The sequence below is a fragment of the Vulpes vulpes genome, chromosome 3 (assembly GCF_048418805.1).
Source record: "Vulpes vulpes isolate BD-2025 chromosome 3, VulVul3, whole genome shotgun sequence".
Classification (NCBI taxonomy): domain Eukaryota; kingdom Metazoa; phylum Chordata; class Mammalia; order Carnivora; family Canidae; genus Vulpes; species Vulpes vulpes.
The window spans coordinates 41414281-41436358 of record NC_132782.1 but is presented as its reverse complement, the minus strand read 5'-3'; the positions used below and the strand labels follow the sequence as shown (position 1 = coordinate 41436358).

Here is a 22078-nt window from a genome sequence, read left to right as displayed (position 1 = left end):
GGTTCTATTTCCCTCTCCTTTCTCTCTCTCTCCCCACCCCCAGCTTTGGTCTAAAACGGTAATTCTCAACTCTGCCTCCATACAGAATTATCTAGGGAGCTTTGGAAACATACCAGTTCCTGGGCTCTGTTCAGACTAATTAAATCAGGATTTCTTGGAGCAAGACATAGACACAGGTATGCTGTAAAAGCTGTCCAGGTGAATCTAATGCATACTGAAAAGTTCAGAATCACTGACTCATGCCGCTCCATTAATAGCATATACGCATGTGGCAACCATGCGTCTCCACGTTGCATCTCCTCTGTGTGCAAAGACTTGATCACTTGCTGGATGAGAAAAGGCTTTCTAAGGGAAATCATTGATATTCCCTCCGAGTAAAAACCTAATATGCTTTCATAATACATTCTTACAACTATCTCATTTGATCCTCAAACAAACAGGTGAGGAAGATAGAGCAAATATTATCATTTCTAAACTTGCAAAGAATCTGAATCTTAATACTTTGCTCAAGGGAAAAGGGAGGGAATGTAAATTTTATCTTCTCCTCTGTTTCGGGATCTTAAGAAAATCAGAAGAGCTGTTCTAAACCATCATTTTATCTCTACATTCAAACAGCATTTCCTAGTCAATGTGTTAACATTAGCAAAACACTGAGGGAAGATCTGATTACTGGGAGTCTTTCGTTCACTCAACAAATACTCACCGAATATTGACCTTTTTGTGGAGTGCCTGCAATGTCCCAGCCGTTAATCCAAGGCAGGCTGAGTTTTCCCTGTACCTGTTACTCTCCCCCAGCAACCTCTAACTTTTCCCATGCACCTGCCTCTCACCCCCCTGGTGGCCTTCCTTTGCCTACCTCGGTTCAAGCCAGTGTTCTAGGTATAGCTAACAGCACAAGTCTGTCTCTTCATGCTGTTCCATTATTTGAAAGACTTAATTTTCTTTTGAACGACAGTGTCCTACTTTCTTCATGCTTCAGGCCACGATTCTCTGCTCTTTCCTCATCTTGCTAGTTTTTAATCAGTGGGTTTAGAGCTCCTTGAAAACAGATTGAAACATGCTGAGAATAATATCCAATTAACCACTGGTGAATTAAATCTTGAGAACTAGGGTCAATTTTGGTTTTTTTCTTTCCAGAGAAAGCAAAGTCCTGTATCTCTAATGCGCTAGAAACCATTTTTCCTGGAAGGTAAAGAAAGCCATTAAACTCTCATTATCATTTCATAAAGTTGGAAATATTTGCCAGGATTATAAGAGGGATAGTTTCAGCAACAAGGAAATCTGCTCTTAAATGATCGGATGCCCACAAATAAATGGGACTCACAATAAAGCATTTTCCTGAAACAATCGTAAAAGACTCTTAGAATCAAAAGTCACCATGATAAAAATGTAGGCAAAATAGGCAGACTGTTCTAATGCTCTTTAGGGACAGACCTAATTTCCTCCTGGGGTATTATAACATTATTAAAAAGTTAATAGGATATCAGCCATCCTTAGAAACCTTTAATCCCAAGGATTTATACTGCACAATTAAAGTCCTCATTAAAGAATTTAACATCATCCATAGACATTTAAATTTATATAGAGATGGTAATTCCCTTTGGTTTTTATGTAGTTTCTTTTAAAATTTGAAATGAGGATGGGGATGCAGAAACCACTGTTCCTAAGTACACAATTAAAACTGACATTTCACAAATGCTATTTCACCCAGACCCTCAACATGTTCCATATATCTATTTTTTTAAATACTCTACATTATTTTCTTTCTAAGCAAACGTTTACTATTATTCTAAAGGTTCTAATATGATGTACAATAAGTCGGGTGACCATATATCAATTTTTGCCCAGTACAATCCCACTTTATGCCTTTGTTCTGGCACAGTTATCAACAGTGCTCCCTTTCTGTCTCAAAAGTATCTTAGCTTGGCTAAGATACAATAAACAATACAATAAATTATACAATAAATTATATGGTTACCCTAACCATTTTAGTCTAACCTATTTCTCAAACTTACTTTACCATGGAATCCGTTTAACCTAGAACATTTATCAGTCTCCAAGGAAATGATATTTTACAGCTTTCCTAATTAATACTTAAGACTCGTATCTGGCATTAGTTTAATTTTGTAAAAATTTATTCTTATCCTTCTCTTCTTAAGGACCATAAAAATCACTTGCAGGAAGTAGGCATAATAGAAGAAACTGAAGACCCATTTAAGTATATAGGAGAAGGATGCAACGGCCTCTTTTTCAGGTTATGGATGTTGCAAAATTGTAGCTATGGAACCTCTGGTTTGCCATCCTCCAGGGAGTTGTGGAAGCCGGTCCAGCACAGATTTCTCCACCCAGTTGTACCTTAATGAACACACCAGGTGGATTACAGCTGCAATCTATAGATTTTGCATGTCCCTATCTTAAGCACCTAAATTCACTTCCTCCACTATTTCCTACCCATAAATGCCCTTGAGTATGGCTGGTGAATGAATGAATGAATGAATGAATGAATGAATGAATGGCACTGCCTAATAGTCAATGATAGAACTGCACTCATATAAGCTTTGTGGGGTCACCCAAGCTCCATTCAATTTCACTACTAGCCTTAGCTGGGCCGGGGGGAAGGAAACATCAGAATCAGAGTAATTTAACTACTCTAGGGTGGTATGTTTCTGCCTATGTCAATACACATCCCAGGAAGTAGTTAGTCTGAGAGGTAAACAGTGGCAGAAGAGATTCTTCTTTGGAGACAGAAACCCATGACAAGGGTCCGCTCAAGATGATGATCCTATTTTGCTTGGGCCAATGTTTCTTTTTATTGGGTGAAAGAAGACAAGTACAGACTTCTGTCACAACCATTGTCCCAGGACATGTCAGCAGGAAACATTCAAACCCGCATATACCAAAAACACACCAGTAGAATTCAAATTCTTCGAGTGTTTTAAGTTTTCCACCTGATTGGCTTTTAACAGCAAGCTCAACTCCAGAATAAATCATTATATTATCCAAGGAAAAAGTATGCACTCATTACTTAAAACACAAATGATTCCTGCCAATAATGAATTGGTGTCTCAAATAAATAATTTATAACCATCAGGTTACCCAATGTTTTCTGGAAACCATTTTATGGAGAATATTTGGGTCCCAAAAAGATGTTACACAATACTCCCATATCATCCTTAAATGTTGATAATGCACCAGCTTTTTTTTTTCCCTTTTGTAATAGTAACTAACACCTATAAACAGCTTCCTGCATTCGTGCATGGCTCTGAACACTTCTCATGCATATACTCATTCAATCCTCCCAACAATCTTCTGAGATAGATACACATATCACCATCCCTATTTACAGATAAAGTGTAATACAGAAAGGTTTATTAACCGGCCCATGACTACCTGCCCAGTAGGTAGCAACCTGTCGTACCCTCACTTACCAAACTGCACCTTTCTTTACAATAGAGTAAGTAGGCCTTTATTTGAAAGCTTTTGAGGAAAAGTGCTAGGTCTTTCTTGTTTTCCTTTTTCCAACATTCATGCCCTACTTTATGTATTACGAGCAATCAAGAGTGGATATAATGAATATTTTAATCAATAGTAATGTTCAGATAAATGAAAGACCAATATTCTACAAAGATGTGCCTGGGGCATAGGAAATGTTCAATAAATATTTATTGATTCTTTCTTATAATATGTATGGAGACTATGCCAACATTTTCTGCATATAGTATTAATAGTTATTTCCTAATTCTTTAGTCTGATAAAATTTAATAACATACCTCCCAAATACAATTGTTTGACTGTTGGTTTAAGCATATGAATACCCAAAATATATTCTGAGCCACTTTCTTAAACTCTTCATTGTTTCTTTCCAATGGTTAAGACATTCTACTGGACTGTTCCTCAAAATCCCTATCTATACAGATCCTCAGAACATGACCTTATTTGGAAATAGGGTCTTTGCAGAAGTGACAAATCGTACTAGACTAGACTGGGCCTCCAATCCAACAGCACATGCCTTTATAAGCAGCTGATGTGACAACATAGAGACTTACAGGGAAAATACCATGTGATGCCAGAGACACATAGGAAGGTGCTACAGCTGCAAGCTAAGGAGCACCAAGGATTTCTGGCAAGCACCAGAGGCCAGGAGGGAGGCCTGGAACAAACTCTCCCTCCAAACCTCCCTCAGAACGGAAGGAACGAACCTTGCAGACACGTTGACTTTGGACTTCTAGCCTCTACAACTGTGAGAAAATACATTTCCATGGTTCTAAGGCACCCAGCGTGTGCTAATTTGTTATGGCAGCCCCAGAAGCTAATGGAGACACTAATGCCAAGTTTTGTGATGTGTTCATTGTTAGGTAGAAATATGCTGACACCTTGGGCAGCCCCGGTGGCCCAGCGGTTTAGTGCCAACTTCAGCCCAGGGTGTGATCCTGGAGACCCGGGATCGAGTCCCACATCAGGCTCCCTGCATGGAGCCTGCTTCTCCCTCTGCCTGTGTCTCTGCCTCTCTCTCTCTCTCTCTCTCTCTCTATGTCTCTCATGAATAAATAAATAAAATCTTTAAAAAAAAAAAAAGAAGAAATTTGCTGACACCTCAATTATGTTGACATTAACCAGAAAAACTATTTTTTATAATATCACTCTTTTCTATTGTAAACATATATGATCTTCATTTATCTAATAATCACTTTCCAAAGCAGTGTAAATCGCTTATTTAAGCTTCTGAATAAACTTAATCTCTGCCGGTTAATTATTTGATGCCATATGGTGATGTGAAACTAATACCATAGTTTCTCCATTAACAATAGACCATTTCTTTCCTGCCTGAAAGATAATGCTTTAGGTTTCTCATATTGTACAATTAATTGGATAGAACTTTTAGTGAAAGACAAGTCAGGCCTCCTCCCGTTATCTTTACGAAATGATGACCTTTCCTTCTTGGTTGTTCATAAAAATATACAATGGCTTTGGAAATAATCTCAAAAGCTCCAGTTAATCCATTTATTAAATAAATGTTAAATTGTTGAATAATGGATTTGGCAAATTATTTGACTAAGTTCACAAAAGAAAAAATTGCTAAAGTCAGTTCTAACTGCACAAAGCCATTTGTGATTATACAAAAGCACTTGAACCATTTGTTTTATTTGCTCACCCATGTCCTCCCTTTTTACTCCAGGAATATTTTCAGTTTGGAATAAGAAGGACAAAGAAAAATGATTCATTTAGACTTTGCTTCTGATATCACTTGATAAGTACATTAAATCCTGAAAACACAACTCAAATATACTTAAAAATAATGATAATATTAATAGGAACCTAGAATACTACTTTTTATTATTTTAGCTATTTCTTCACTTTCTAAGAAATACTACTGAAGAGGCTAAGTACATTTCCAAGCAACAGGGAAAAATGTATGATTTTCAGTTGGCACAAAAGTAATATTTACAGTTGGAATTTTTTTCAAATTTTACATTTGGGACTTGAGTGTGTTTGAGTCACCAGAAAAGCTTACTTGCTGTTGGCATCACCTATAAAGATAGACCGGAGCTCTAACCCTAGGGAAATAACAGAAAGACACAAGAGAGGACTATGAGATGAAGTTGGTAACTAGATCTTTATCCTAGCCATTGAAAAGTAAAAGTTCATTAATTTTTCATATGTAAGGTAAAGGCATAATTATAATTTCTAAGTGGAAGAAAAGTATTAGGGAGGCAGTTTAATAATTGAGTGATTTCCCCTCAAATTGTGGGTTAGGGAATATACACAATACTGTATTACCTCTTAATTCATCAATTCTCCATACAGATGAGGTTGCTGAGCCACCTCCTCATTAAACCAGATCATATGCTGATATCAGGTTCTCAGATACACGTAAAATTAATGTGGTCTCTTGAAGTCGTCATAGAAGTGATTGACCAGCTAACGGCTAGGCCTATCCTAAACGGGTCTGCATTTCACAGTCAGTGGGGACGCTGTCTAGGACCCAGACGGTTAAGCGGTTAAGCATCTGCCCCTGCCCCACCCTGCCCCTCCCTGCCCCTGCCCTGTCCCTGCCCTGTCCCTGCCCCTGCCCTACCCCTGCCCCTGCCCCGCCTCTGCCCCAAATACCAGAAACGGAGGCTGAGCCCTGAAGGCAGCTGCCTTGGCTCATCTCACCCCGTGGTACTAGTTCGCATCCTGCATGATTTGTATTTCCGTCCGTGGAGCAGATGTTTCCAGCTGCTGAGGTTTGGGGAAGGCCTCTTAAGTCCGTGGCCTCTGAGGCCACCCCCGGGCGGGCTAGGTCCCCCAGCCCCCCCAGCTCCCCCAGCTCCCCCAGGTTCCCCAGGTCCCCCAGGTTCCCCAGGTCCCCCAGGTCCCCCAGGGCCCCCAGCTCCCCCAGCTCCCCCAGGTTCCCCAGCTCCCCCAGGTCCCCCAGGGCCCCCAGCTCCCCCAGCTCCCCCAGGGCCCCCAGCTCCCCCAGCTCCCCCAGATCCCCCAGCTCCCCCAGCTCCCCCAGGTTCCCCAGGTCCCCCAGGTCCCCCAGCTCCCCCAGGGCCCGGAGGCAGCCGAGGGCTCAGTGGGGCTGGTGCGGCCTCCCCTTCTCTGGGCTGCTCAGCACACGCTCCTCAGCCGGGATGACCGCCCCCTGCCCCTCGGACACTACCTGCTGCCACCAGCAAATCCACAGCAGAGAGACTTCTCTGGTTCTTTAAAGGGAGGGTGTGCTGGGGCTGATCAGTCTGTCTCAAAACGACTCGGTCCTCTGTGGCCAGAACAGTTGCCTGACCCCTTTCCCGCCTCCAGCCTAGACTGTCCTGAATCATTGGGCATTAAACTACATATACTGTTTTTAAGATACTGGAATATTTCATATGAGACCTAGTTAGCACACACCACCATTAAAGGAAAACAATCGGGGGACCTGGGTGTCTCGGTTAAGCGTCGGCCTCTTGGTTTCTTCTCAGGTCATGATCTCAGGGTCGTGGGATGGAGCCCAGTGTTGGGCCCTGGGCTGGGCGGGGAGTCTGCTTGACATTCTCTCTCTCCCTCTGCTCCCCCCTGCCCCCTGCTTTCTCTCTCTTTCTCTTTTCCCCTCTCTCTCTAATCTTAAAAAGAAAGAAAACCACACTACAGTCCAAGAAAGACAAATACCGTATGATTTGACTTGTGTGTACAAGTTAAACAAAACAAAGAGAAAAAGAGACAAACCATAAAACTCTTATAGACTCCTATAGTCTCATATAGACTCTTAACTGTAGAGAACACACTGATGGGGGGGGGGGTGTTGAAATAGGGGATTAAGAGTACATTTATCACCATGAGTGGCGAGTCACGTACAGAATTGTTGAATCACTATGTTGTGCACCTGAGATGAATACAGCACCTTATGTTAACGCCACTGGAATTAAAATAAACGTGATAAATAATATAAAAGACCAAACAAACAAAACTTGACTTTCAACATAAAAAAAAAAAATGACCATAAGGTTAGGTTTAGTCTTGTGGCCTCTAAGCTAAGAAACAATTTAGGGCTTGCATGGGGCTCTCTCTGAGTGAGTCTTAAATATAAGGGAGGGAAGAGGAACTTGGGAATTGAGTGCTTCAGATAAGGATTCAGGGGTTCCCAACCACAGCCCACAGGCTGTTGCAGTTGTTCCCATTTTATGAGTAAGCAGGTGGAGGCACACAAAGGTGGAGAAACTTGCCCAACTTGAGAAAGCCTGAGAATGATAGAGCCAGGGGGCAGGAAGATGCACAGACACACGGCTATAGCGGCCCAGACTATTTTCACTGTGATTTTTCTCACCATTCGTGCCTCCTGATATCGAGATACCGAGTCATGACTAATCCTGCCATGAAATAGAATAAAACAGAAAAGGCATGAGCTGTTTCTTGAAACTTTTATGTCATTGATATAAACACATATTCTCTGCACCCTGTTTTGTGATATGAGATGTGTTTATTTCTTCCTGTGATTTTACTCAGAAACTAATTAAACTGCCACACTCCTCTCCTTTTGGGATTCTTTGTTATTCTATAAAAAAAAAAAACACAGTTTATGGGCTTGAGAAACAGTGTTTTTTGAGGCAAAGCAATTGCATTATGAATGTTTTCTCCAAGAGCAGAGATTAATAGAACTAGTGACTCATGCAATTCTCCACTGCGATGTTGTGACATTCCCCAGTGTGAATGGGGAAAAGGCAGCTATATCTCACTGTTAGAGTATTTTTGATTTACTTTATTTTTTTAAATTTATTTTATTTAATTAATTTATTTTTTTGATTTACTTCAGACTACTTCAGCATAGATAGTAGGGTGTGCTCATATACATGGATACGTGCACATGGGGGGCAGGGGCGGCATGTTAACGTAGGCAGTTCCCGCTGCTGGTGCCCCAACTATGGAAACATGTTCCATATGGAAACATGTTCCGAAGATGGTGGCTCATCTCTTGAAGGAATCCAACCCAGTGGCCTCCCACTGCTGGCTGTACGTTAGAATCAGCGGAGGCTTTTAAAAAGAATTTAATAGTTACATTTTATTTTTAAAATTATGTAATAAGTTCGACCTTCTCTTTTGTTGTACAGTTCTTTCTTTATTTATTCATGAGAGACAGAGAGAGAGAAAGAGAGAGGCAGAGAGACAAGCAGGCTCCATGCAGGGAGCCCCATGCAGGACTCGATCCTGGGACTCCAGGATCATGCCCTGGGCCTAAGGCAGGAGCTAAACTGCTGAGCCACCCAGGTGTCCCCCTTGTGGTACAGTTCTGAGAGTGCTCATACGTCTGTAGATTCGTGTAACACTCACAGAATCCAGAAGAGTTTCTCCACCCAAAACTGCTCCATTTAGTGTCCAACCCCTTAGGATCACGCCTCCCTGCCACCCTACCCCCTGGTGATCATGACTCATTGAGAGGTTTTTTTAAAAAAACAATGTTGGGCACCTGGGTGGCTCAGTTAGTTAAGCATCTGTCTTCAGTTCAGGTCATAATCCCAGGGTCCTGGGATCAAGCCTCCAATAGGGCTCCCTGCTTAGTGGGTAGCCTGCTTCCCCCTTTCCCTCTGCTCCTCCCTGCCTTATGCTCTCTCTCTCCCTCACTCTCTCTCAAATAAATAAATGAAATAAAAAATTAAAAATTAAAAAATTTTATTTAAAAAAAACATTTTATTTTAAAAAGATAATAAAATAAATAAAATAAAATAAAATAATAAAATAAAATAAAATAATAATAATAAAATAAAATAAAATAAAATAAAATAAAATAAAATAAAATAAAATAAAATAAAATAAATAAAATAATGAGGGCGGCCTGGGTGGCTCAGCCGTTTAGCACCTGCCTTCAGCCCAGGGCATGATCCTGGAGACCCGGGATCGAGTCCCACATCAGGCTCCCTGCATGGAGCCTGCTCCTCCCTCTGCCTGTTTCTCTGCCTCTCTCTCTCTCTGTCTCTCATGAATAAATAAATAAAATCTTAAAAAAAAATAAAATAAAATAAAAAGACCAATGTCCAGGCTCTGCCCTCAGAGTTTCTGGTTTAATTAGACCAGGGTCAGGACACGGCTCTTTTAAAAAAGTTTCTCTGGTGGCTCTAATATGCATCCAGGGCTGGGAAACTGGTGGTCTCATACTCCAGAGACCACTACCACAAGATCTTTTACTCTCTTCACTTAAAGCAGCATTGTTTTGTTAGTACCATGGGTATTAAAGACACTTTTTTTTTTTCATTCTAGAAATGAATGAATTGTATTCAAAATAGGTGGGTGAGCTGTACAGGTACTGACCCCTCCTCCCAGCCCAAGGTGTCCGTGCACCTGGTAAACCTAGCGCCCATTGCAGGAAGACATGGGCCTCTTAAGCTTATCAGGCACAGGATCTGGCCAGAAATTTAGCTCCATCCTGTGCCTGGGATATTATAGGATTGGTCCTGAGCAACTCTTTCACACCTTTTGCCTGTCTAGAAGGCCTAAACGACGGGGATCTGGGCCTTGATGAAGACTTCAGGAAAGCTTAATGTCTGTTCTGGTTACCTATAAATATTTGCTTTGCTGAATTGGTCTGAGACTTGTTTTAATCATCAGAGGAGCCAGAGAGCATTTCTCTTGCCAAGCCTTATCTAGAAATCCCAGAATTTAAATTGTAATTTACCATCTGGTAGGGAGATGTTGGGGCAGGAACATTACTCTTTCCTTCTTTTAACTTAATCTAAATCTTAGCTGCACTTTAGAAACACCTGAGGATTTAAAATAAACCCTGAAGCCCAGACTACACCCCAGTGCTGGTCATCCAGAGTGCCTGGAAGCGGAGCCCAGGTATTCCTCGTTCAGAAATTCTTCAGGTGTGAATCCAAGTTGAGTAACACTGTGTCAGAGGCTACTAATATCTGCCCCCAAATAATCTAATACTTTGAACAAATAAATCGGGTTCAATTTATTTAACTCAGTAAGTTGAACTTCACCTTCTGTCACCCTTGCATCTAGATGTGGCTTCCAGCAAAGCAACTGGCTCGACACCCAGGTTTACCAGGCAGCTGTGTATCCTCTTCACCACTGGCGTCTCTACTTTGAGTTATAAACACTCCTTAGAAGATGTATTGGTTATCTACTGCTGTGTAACCAATTACTCCACAACCTAAAAGAATAAACATTTATTATCTCAGTTTGTGTGGTCCAGGAATCTGGGAATGACTTGTCTGGGTCGTTCTGGTTCAGGGTTTCCAATGAGGTTGCATTCAACTCGTAGTCTGATGGCTAGACTAGTGCTGGAAGCTCTGCTCCAAACTCACTCAGGTGGCTGTGGACAGGAGGCCTCAGTTTCTCACTGGCCGTTGGCTAGCCAGAGGCCTCAATTTCTTGCCACACAAATGTAAGTCTCAACATAAGGCTTGTAGCTGGCTTCCAAGAGAGAACATAGAAGATGCTGCATTGTCTTTGTGATCTAATCTGAGTCACACACCATCACTTCCCTTCAATTTTATTTGTTAAAAGCCAGTGACTAAGTCTAACCCATACTCAAGGGAATGGAAACTAGATTCTACTTATTAAAGGGATGGCTATTAAAGATTTTGTGGAAAAACCTTAAAACCACCACAGGAGGTAATTGGCCAGGGCTAAGGGAATGTAAAGGTGTTCAAGTTGCCTTTATGGGGGAAAAAAAAAGTCTAATTCCACCAGGATGCATAAACTTAACAGGAATCAGAACACCTACAGAACCTGAAAAAAGCATTTGGAGTGCAGATCACAAATCGGATTATCATTAATGTATTAATGGGCAGTTTTGGTAATTGCTTCCCATTTTTTAAGTCTTAAAAGGAGAAAGAACACACAGACCAAAAGAAGTCATCTCATCTTGCTCAAACCCATGTTTTCCAATGGATCAGTTCTTTAAAAGGCATGTACCTTATACAGAATTCTGTGTATGTCTTAACAGACAAACAGAAATGACATTTAATTTCAAGCTCCATTAGTAACATATAGGGAATGGTAAGAACAAGGTCGGCCAAGATGGTGAAGGACAAAAGTATTTCATTTCCAATTACTTAAAATAGTGTACAAATGCAGCAGCTGAGATAATGTTGAGTGCTTGCCAACTTAAAATAGAAGGGATTATAGGAAAGAAACAGAAGGGCTTGTGATACCTGAAGATCTCAAAATGCTCTATTTTCTATTGAAATAATCATTTTTACGGCAAGCATTCAGATCATATATAACAGGTGTCTACAACCCGCAGGCCAAATCTAGCATGCTTTCTGTTTATGGAAAATTTTATTGGAATACAGCCATACCGATTCCTTTATGCATTGTTTTTGGCTATCTTTACAGTACAGTGGTAGGGGCTCTATGCTCCACAAGGACTAAAAGATTCACTATCTGGCCCTTTAGAGAAAAAGTTTGCCAATCTTTGGTGTAGACTAAAGAAGAAGAATATATGAGTATTCTTGACTTCATTAAAATAATCCCAAAGCTTTCAACACAGATTCTCTGGGCCTTAAAGACAGATCCAAGCAAAAACAAGAAGATCAAGGGATTGGCAAAAAAACATGTCATTATTTATTAAAACTTGCTACCTTTAGGGCAATATGACGAAAAGTTAATGCCAAGTATTTCCTCTCATCCTAATCTTGTTCTTCTCTGTATCTACCTATCATCTATCATCTATCTATCTATCTATCTATCTATCTATCTATCATCATCTATCATCTATCTTCTATCTATATAATGCACATTTGGAGTTTCCAGAAGTCATACTTCTTATGACATGGATAATATCCAGTTGCAGCAGGAAGAAATTAAACTAGTACAGAGTACTATTTAAAAAAAAAGCATATATATATATATGTATATATATATATATATGAAGTAATCAGTGTTCTTTAGGTTGTATGTGTTTGAAAAGAACCTCCAATTTGCCTAAGGAATAAAGACAGAGGGAAATCAAAGGAAGTCAGAACCTGGGAATCTGAATACCATCCTCTTGATCATTCTGTCTCTCACCCTTTCCCACTTTCCTTCTTCCTCCCTTATATCCCAATCCTGCCCCTCATTCTGTATTAGCTTCATTTCTTCCTGTTGCAACTAGGTGTTCTCCCTGTCATGAGGAGTATGACTCCTGGAAGCTCCAGATGTACATTTCCTGCCATCATCAGAGCAGCCAGAGAGCATTTCTTTTATCAAGCCTCATAGAAACCCCAGATGGAGCACAACGATTGGTTTGGGGACCAAGTCTGTGGTTATAGGATTAGGCCTTTCTTCAAATGAAGAGCTGAAGGGGAATGGTATGCAGATGAAAGGCCAATCAGTGGATGAAACATGGCCTACTCCACCATAAAAACTGGCCCTCCCACAGCAGTCAGTCACAAGACCCAGGGACATTCTAAGAGAATATTTCATCTATTCCTTGGCTTGAGGGCAGGGGGGGGGCTTTTTAAGTCTTAATTGATTAATGGATTCTAATTTTTAAAACCTCTCTAGATTTCATAACTCCACCAATGTGTTTCTCAAGAAATTCTTTATTCTTCATGCTACAGTTGATGCTTCGAAGAGGAACATACAATGTTACATCTTCTTTTGACCATATACCTTTCTTTGGTCAAATAATTCCAATTTCTTGGTTCCTCTTTAAGAGCCTATGACTGAGACTTTGCTCCTTTATCAAATTTTTGACTCCCACTAGATTTGTTTTTGCAGAATTTAAAGCACACCTTCTTAATATATGAAACTCAGACCGTGACACTGGATAGTGATCCATTCAACCCTGGCTTCATTTGGAATTAACATTGGAATCAGAATCTCTTGGGAAGGAACCCTAGCTCTGCCACTTATTCATTGTATGATCTTGAAATAGTTGATATTCTTAGATGAGAACTCTAAAATATTCATCTCATAAATATTTATTGAAGGTATCAGTATTTGGGTTGCAACAGTAAGTGAGAAAGTCTCCATCCTAACAGAACATATGTCAAGAGGAGTATAGGTAAATTTATAGGCTGTTTTTATATACTGTGGTGAGTACTGCACTATGAAATATAGGATGTTCTAGAAGGACATAGAAAGGGTATGCAACCTAGACTGGGGTAGGGGTTGAGTGGGAGGTATACCCTTCCCAAAGGAAATGGTATCTAAGGAGAAACCTAACTTAATGAGTTAGGCAAAGAAGAGAGTGAAAAAGGATTAAACAGTCTTTCTGCAGAGAGTACATAGTACATTTACCATGATACAGGAAAGCATGATTTAAAGGAACTGAATATTAAGTATTAGTCAGGAATATTCAGACGGCAAGTGACAAATCCATTTTCAACTAGCTCAAATGAAAAAGTAGGATTTGCTTATTTATCAACCCATGGGTAGACTCAGCTGGCATCAAGGATGGTTAAGATATAAAGACTGAAAAAATGCCACAGGTCTTACCTCTGCCGGTGATTTTTGCTTGTCTTTGTGGGTTAAGTTTGTTCTCTACTTCTGTAGATTATTTTCTCCACACGACTGAGAACATGGACACCAGCTATCCTGCATTAACAAGCTTTGGCATTGGTTAAGGTGGGTTACAAGACATTAAGAGAGGAATGTATTTCACAAAGAGGAACCAGACTTATTATGATTCAGTATTAGAATGAAAATAACAAGGTTGAAGAGCTAAGATGGGGCCAGATCACGATTATGTAAGTTATATTTAAGAGTTTGTAATTTTTCTTATGTGGAATAGCAACTTATTAAATAACTTTATAATGGGGGAGTGTTAATGTTATCTTTAGAAAAATCACACTGCACAGATTTTAGGGATTGGTGGGAAAGAGCAAATGAGAGAGGTTAAGGGACTGTTGTAATAGTCCAAGTAAAAAAGGTAACAGCAGCCAGAACCAGGATAGTAAAGATGGAAAAAAAAAAAAAAAAAAAGGTCAAATTTAAAGAAATCTTGGTAGCATCTGTAGGGAGTGAAGACAGAATCCAGGACAAGCTTTGTGTCTGTTTTGGGAAACTTAGTGAACTGAGATGCTGAACCTAGAAGTAGGTTTTAGGCAGGGAAAAAAGACAAATTCAGCTTTAAAAATTATAAATCTGAAGTGGAACAGGTCTTCAAAAGCCAGACTAAAGAAATGGATTAGGAAACATGGGTCTTAGACATGGTTGGGGAGAGGGCTGTAGAGGAAAGACCTCCAGGACAAAAGCTGAAGGACACTAATATTTAAGGGCAGATAGAAGCACAAAATCTTGGGGGGGGGGGGGCTTGAGGAAAAAGTAGCCAAGATGGTAAGCAGAAAACTAGGAAGAGACAGTCCAATAGAAGACAGAAGAGAATTCAATACAAATTGACCTATTTTTTGGTTAACGGTTGTGCAACATGCCATAGCGTGGATGCACCACAACGTAGGAATAAAAACAAAACAAAGAACTCAAAGCAGCTAAGCAATGCCAAATGCTCCAGGAGGGCAAAATTCTTCAGCTGTGAGATGGGGGATTCCATCAACCTTAAAGGATCGCCGTAGGTATACAGTGGATCCTGTTTGCACACCTCCTGCATCATGAAGGCATTCGATGTCAATAATTTTCCTTTATGAAAGTGAGTTGCTGTGAATTACCTGTGGCTCAGAAGATACTCTTACTCCAGGATCTTTTAAAATCACTCTTAGAAATATCTTGTCATTACATTGTACTAACATAGCTTTTTTGTGTTCCATTGTACTCATCCCTAATAAATGTGCCCTTTCCTCCCCCTTCTGATTATGTCATTGGGACCAAATCCTTTGATTTATCGGCTGCACCAAAAGTCACAGATTAATTGGCAAGATAAATACAAGTGACATTTTGTTTCTGCTCATCTCATTAATGTAGCTCAACTCTGATTAGTTTTCTTCCAAACACTAGCTAGAATGGGACTATAACTTGGTGTCATACAGAGTAGAATGGCTTGTGATGGTTGCTTTCCAAGGGAGGATTTAATAGTTTTTTGTTTTGTGTGTGCTCACATGATAGTCTCTTACATTTTTGTACCTGATTATCATTTCTTCCCCAAGAACTAGCACAAATAACAATTCTTAGCTTTTTCTTTAGGAAAGGGGGGAAAATAAAGTACCACTCCAATTAGATAAGGAAAGTAGGAAAAGGTTGGGGAGGGCATTTTATAATTCATTCATATAGACTGGTGCCTCCTAAAATGTTTCTCTTTATGAAAAACAACTGAAGAATAAGATCAGAAACTAATAAGAAATCAAGGACTTTAAAAGATTTACCACTTGCTTTTTATAGCTTTATTGACGATTACCAAGTTTCAAGGTGGTTCAAATAATTAAATACTGCAACTGGGACATTAAAAATACAAACTAATTTACCAAAATAATTGTATTCTGAATATTATGTACAATATTATACATTTTACATTACATAAAGGGTTTTTATACATAAAGGTAAAATTTGATTCATGATTATTGAAAATCCAAAATACATTTGAACAAAACATTCCTATGCATACATACACAATCACTCCACCGGGATAATCAAAACCATACATGAGTGTGGTTATTAAAAAATAACATTACATTCATACAATGGTAGAAATTAAATTTGTCTTTACTAATTTGAGTGTATTACTATAAAGACCACACACATATGAATTATATAACCTAATTCTAGATATTTAAAAATCTTTATGTAAAAAGACAAATATGTCTTGATCTCAAAATAAATTTTTGATTTTTTTTTTTTTTTAATTTTAGGGGACTTTTGTAGTCATTAAAATGCCATCCATGGGCATCACACAGGCCCGGGTCCCAGCAAACAGAAAAATCATGAGGGTCTATCATATATATCATCATGGGTACTTCACTGTATAGTTTTCAAAAAATAATCCTATTCAATTGTATCATCTGGAATGCCTTCATATTCATACTTGTCATCAAAGCGATTACATAATGAGGAACAGAGCTGATGGGGAAATACATATATTACTGTAGAGAACTAGATACTGAAACAAGGATATCACTAGATGATTTCAGAAGAATCGAACTGAATGGGTGTGCTCCCGAAGACAATACCACCCCCACACACACTAAATTAGTTACTAAACAAGGTGTCAGTCCTTCAAGAAGGTTAATACACTGCTGTGTCCGATCTTGTTTGAATACCGGAATATCAAAGTCCAGAACACTGTGGCGCGAGTTTAGGTACCATCTCCTTTTAAAATCCAATTCCTTTCCAGAACGGCTGTGATTTGAGGTAAAGCCAAACATTTTTCTAATTGATATGAAGAGTCTGAAAAACAACGTCTGTATAATCAAAATGCCCTTCCCGTTGTACGTCGGTCTGCACGTGGATCTTATTCCAGAGACAGACAGAGGGACGAAGATTCCATCAGAACTATACGCAAGAACCTCAGAAAGGCAGCAGTTAATAAACTGACCATTCTCCTTAAAGGCTACACAGCGCTTTGCAATATTCCCTATTTGAAATCCTGTATTTTCTTCAAGGCTAACAACCGAACACCTGGAAACTAGAAGATAGAAAAGGAACAAGCTGAAATATACAAAATCGGTGCCCCTTCCAACATCACATAATCTATGAAAATGAGATTCAAAGGCTAAGGTTTGCTTTATTGTTTTTCTTCTCCTTTGTGTTTAGCTTAAATATAAAAGAAGCTCTAAACCTAGGTTATCAAAATATATTCATATAAATGTATGAGCATTTCTAATACAAAAGTTAAAAAAAAGTCTAAATCTTTAATTTTTGTAATTAAATATCCTAGAGTTTCAGTAGGCAGATTTGTTTCTGAGCAGCTTGAAAAGAATCCGTTGGCTGAGCACCGTCCACAAGGTGGGGCACTGCTACATTTCCGCTCTTCGCTGTGATTTCTCTGCAGCCCCAACCCCATCTTCTTCTTCCTCCTCCTCCTCCTCATAGGGTTCCTCTCGGCCTTTGGGACGGTTGTCATCTCGAACTTCTTGTTCTTCGCCATCATTGTTTTTTTCATCAGCCTTAAAGATAAAAGAAAAAACAAAGAGATAGGGCATAGAGTGGGTGATATAAATAATTCCTTTTTTAAAAAAAAGTGAAGTTATTCATTTGTAGAGAAAGGAAATGAGTGCAGAAAAACGTTCAGATACGCAGCAGTGCTAGTCTTTCCTAATCCTCATACTGTCACAGTTTTCCTAATTCTAGGTTGGCCTGTTAAACCGCTAGCAGGTGAGACGTACCCACTGGTATCTACCCAACTGGCCACATGTATCTCCTACACATGCACAAGCACGCGGTGGACATCTCTGTCCTGTACGTACGTTTTCCTCATTTTCCCCATAGGTCTCTTCAGCATTATGCTCCAATTCCCTTTTTTTCTCTTCCGTCAAATCTTCCTGAACCTGAAAGAAACCAGAGATACTAGGTGACCCTTTTTATCATTTAATATATTATGATATGAACATATGATAATACGTTCTTATGCAAGAACATATTTTGATTTCTAAAATGTTCATTAAAAGTAGCAGAAATGAGGAGTCTGGGTGGCTCAGCTGGTTGAGTGCCCGTCTGCCTTCCGCTGAGGTCATTATCCCAGGGTCCTGGGATCCAGCCCCATGTGGGTTCCCTGCTCAGCCAGGAGTCTGCTTCTCCCTCCCTCTGCCCCTCCTTTCCGCTTGTGCATGCACTCTCTTTCTCACTCTTTCTCTCAAATAAACAAACAGAATCCTAAAAAAATAAGTAGCAGAAACTAAAAATAAGCTTGAAAAAATACAAGTATTTTTGAATCAGAGACCTGACTTGTCTATTAGCTATGGAGAGATGTGTAATACACCCCCTACAAAAAATCACTGCCACTGATTTAGAGCCTAGGACTTACGTGTCTGAATTTCTCATTTCTTTGAATAAGTGTTAATCCTGCAAGTATAGCATCTGAAAAAATTCAGCTTATAAAATTAAAAACTCCCCTTTTCCAAATGGAGGAACTCTAGAAGTCTCAAGGCTCTGATAGAATGTGAGTTCTAGGAAGGAAAGAACCATCTCTCTTACACTCAACTGTCTTCCATGCCTAGATGCATACCTGGCACACTGCAGCTGCTTAATAAATATTGATGAATGCATGAGGCAATGAATGAATAAGTGAATGAACACAAAAAGTATCTGCTCTGTTAAAGGCACAGAAAACAGACACCCTTATTACATGCACATGATGTAGTAAAAAAAAAAAAAAAAGGTGTACATCTAATCCTATAATTAAGAATAAAGTTCTCTGGCTAACAATATCTAGAACCCAGAACACAAGCATTTCAATTTCTTCTTGAAATAGTTACTAAACTGCCCCAAATCCCTACATCTCTTCATTGTTCTAAGTAGTTTTCTACTTAAGTAGAAGTAGTTCTTTTTTAAAATATTTTATTTATTTATTCATGACAGAGAGAGAGAGAGAGAGGCAGAAACACAGGCAGAGGGAGAAGCAGGCTCCATGCAGGGAGCCCAACGTGGGACTCGATCCGGGGTCTCCAGGATCATGCCCTGGGCTGAAGAGCGCCCTAAACCACTGAGTCACCCGGGCTGCCTAAGTAGAAGTAGTTTTAAGTAGTTTTCCTTTATGTGTGCTATTACTGTTTTAAGTAGTTTTAAGTGCACTATTTCTATTTTAGCCATTACTATTATGTATCTGTCATGGGTCCCAATTATTTTTTTCAAAACACAGGTCAAGGAAAGCGTCCGAATATTTTTGCAGACTAATCTCTATTTAATGGTTACATTCCACAAAAATACAAGGTAAAATATTTTCTAGCTTAACTATTTTGAAAACCATATGTATGCCAAAAGACTGGAGTCACTTGAATTTCAAAAAATTGCTGCCCATCCATTAAGTGTCATGTGGAGTCCTGGGACTACAAGAAAACCTAACCTGTCCTACGACAGGGGTATAAGAGTAGGTCTTCCTGAACAACACAGAGAATTACCAAATTTGGTTGGTGGGGGAGGAGTGTTAAAAATCCCAGAAATGGGCAAGGGAAGGAAAGCACGCAGGTGTTACAATGCAAAAAAAACAAATTAGGGGCTGCCTCAAGGTGTCCAGCCCAGGTGTGACAGGAATGAAGCACAACCCACTGCACAAGCTTTGGCAGGAGCCTTGCTTCTTACAAACTGACAACGATGACCCTTCAAAGACCCCCTAGACAGAACCCAGCTTTTCCCAACCTCTTCTAAACGGCCCAGTGTCGGCCAGACTCACAGCCACTGAACTACAATGGCATCCAATAAATACATTCTGGGGACAGAGGCACGGGGCATTCTTTGTATTCACACGTCCCGGTGGCGGAGCTTAAGAGACAGACAGACCTTGGCTCCCAAATGCTGGCTGTATAAAAATAAGGTCACTTGTTTCTATTAGGAAAATTTGCAAGTAAGCACAAGCAAAGTAAGTAATTCACTGAACTCCTTACAGCCATGCACAAGGCTCAAAAGTTAGCTCAACGTTGCCACTCCCGCATGACCTATCAATCAGTATTCTTTATGTTTTTGATGACCTACTATTTAAAAATTTGGCATTGCCAAAAAGAGTTATGGGTGCTTAAAAGTGACTGAAACGCTCAAAAATATATATATATTAAGTGACTGCTTGAAAGCCCTGAGTGCTCATTTTCTCCAACTATCATTGGAAATAGGTCGATCTGAACACTCATGGGAGAGCGCGTACAAGGTTATTTGGCTACGTTCAGTGGCACTGACAGCCTGTGGATGTCTGCCCACAGCTTGGGCATCTGGACGTCCTGTAATTTCACCCCTACCCACCTCAGCGTGTCTCTCTAAAAACAAGGGAGTTTTCTTATATAATCGTAATGCCATTGTCACCTGATAAATAATCCCATGGTACCATCTAAAGTCTAGCTCCTACTTAGCATTTTCCTGATTATCTTCAAAATGTCTATTGACAGCTGGTTTGGCCTAATCATTATCCAAACAAAGGCCATGCCTAACATCAGTTCCGCCCTGGCAAGATGCACTCCCTCTCTAGGAGCAAATGCTGATGGAAGGCATTTTTGCCTTAATGCTATTGACTTGTTTTGCTATAGAATGACCCACACTCTGGATTCACCAGCTTCTTTAAAGTTATGACTTAACTCATTCCTCCAGACCTCACATTTCTTACAAAAGGAAGTTAAAGACTTACATGAATTCAGATTCAATTTGCAAAGCAAGAATTTTTCAAAGGTGATGCTGCCAATTTATTTTTTCATCACACCAAAAGGCACATGACACTCGTCCCATTTTTCGTGAGGCTGAAGTTGGACAGCGCACTCAGAAGGCAACTGCCTCATCTGGATGCTCCATGATAAAATTCCCTGACCTCCATTCACCTAGTGATATCATCCATTGATGACTGGCTCCTAAGTCACTTGTTTTAATTAGGGGTTACAGAAATGGTGACTCTCTAATTTCACCATTCCTTCTGCATTCACTAACTTCTACAAAGAACTTGCCGTATCAATTATTTAGTTACTGTGCTTGTTATACTAAAGTACGGTGGCCTCTAAAATCAGACGTGGGGGGGGGGGGGTCCAATCATGGCTCCAACAATAACAAGCTGTGTGAGCTCCAAAAACTTAGCTAACCTCTCTGAGGCTCAAATTCCTCATCTGTAAAATAAAAAGGTTTGATAAAACCAGTGCTTTTTAAGTTTCTGTGGGGGGGGAGGGAGGGCGGGGGGTCATGGGCCCTTTTATGACTTTGGGAAGAAATGCAGATGTATGTAAATAGGCACAGATACACATCATTTTACACAGAAGTTTCAGGAGATTCAGACTCCCCTGAGTCTACCTGTGGCCACCTGTCCGAGAAATGCTTCTCCAAACAGTGTGTTCCTGGAACTCTAATTCCTAGGTTCCTCCACAGGTAAGATCAAAATCCCCAACGGTAAGGTCTGAGCCAGGAATTTGTGCCTTTCACACACACTCTCCAAGGTGACTCTTAGCCACAGCAAATAGTGAGAGCTACTAGCTTGAGTGACAATGACTAGGGGATTAAGAAGTCTCTGGCTAGGGATCCCTGGGTGGTGCAGCGGTTTGGCGCCTGCCTTTGGCCCAGGGCACGATCCTGGAGACCCGGGATCGAATCCCACGTCGGGCTCCCGGTGCATGGAGCCTGCTTCTCCCTCTGCCTGTGTCTCTGCGCCTCTCTCTCCCTCTGTGACTATCATAAATAAATAAAAATTAAAAAAAAAAAAAAAAGAAGTCTCTGGCTAGAGATGAACACCCTTGCATAAATTCCTTCTTTTCTTCCCTGGAGATCTATTTATAGAAAATTTGGGTTGTTTACCAGCTGTCAATAGAATCTGAGGTAAGAAGCCGTCTGTAAGTTACTCTTTAGAGAGAACCCACAAATAAAGATTTTGTGATTTTCAAATTTATTGATAAATACAAGATGTATTCTTCATGTTTGGGACAAAAGTAATGCAAATTCATCTCACAAGGCATTACTGAAAAGGAACAAAATGATACGGCACTTCTAATTTTCAAAGATACTTAGACTTAAAAAGAGAAGCCAAAGGTTACTCCTTTCTAATGGAGACACACCAATTAGGTCTTCCACATTCGACCCTCTTTAGCATCTTGATAAAGCTGATGCAAACATCTTGTCAAAGATT

The 22078-nt window shown here is 40.0% G+C and overlaps 1 protein-coding gene across 6 annotated transcripts in view; it reads right to left on the bottom strand.

Moving 5' to 3' along the window:
* Window positions 1-15702: 15702 nt before the first annotated feature.
* GOLIM4 (golgi integral membrane protein 4) overlaps window positions 15703-22078 on the bottom strand; it is a 76918-nt gene continuing 70542 nt past the window's right edge. For all 6 annotated transcript variants that reach the window (XM_072752293.1, XM_026007715.2, XM_026007716.2 and 3 more), the window contains 2 exons: window positions 17745-17825; window positions 15703-17444 (listed from right to left, as the gene is read on the bottom strand). In XM_072752293.1, coding sequence (XP_072608394.1) covers window positions 17295-17444; window positions 17745-17825 — 231 coding nt within the window. In that variant the 3' untranslated portion in view covers window positions 15703-17294. The remainder of the gene's footprint in view (window positions 17445-17744; window positions 17826-22078) is intronic.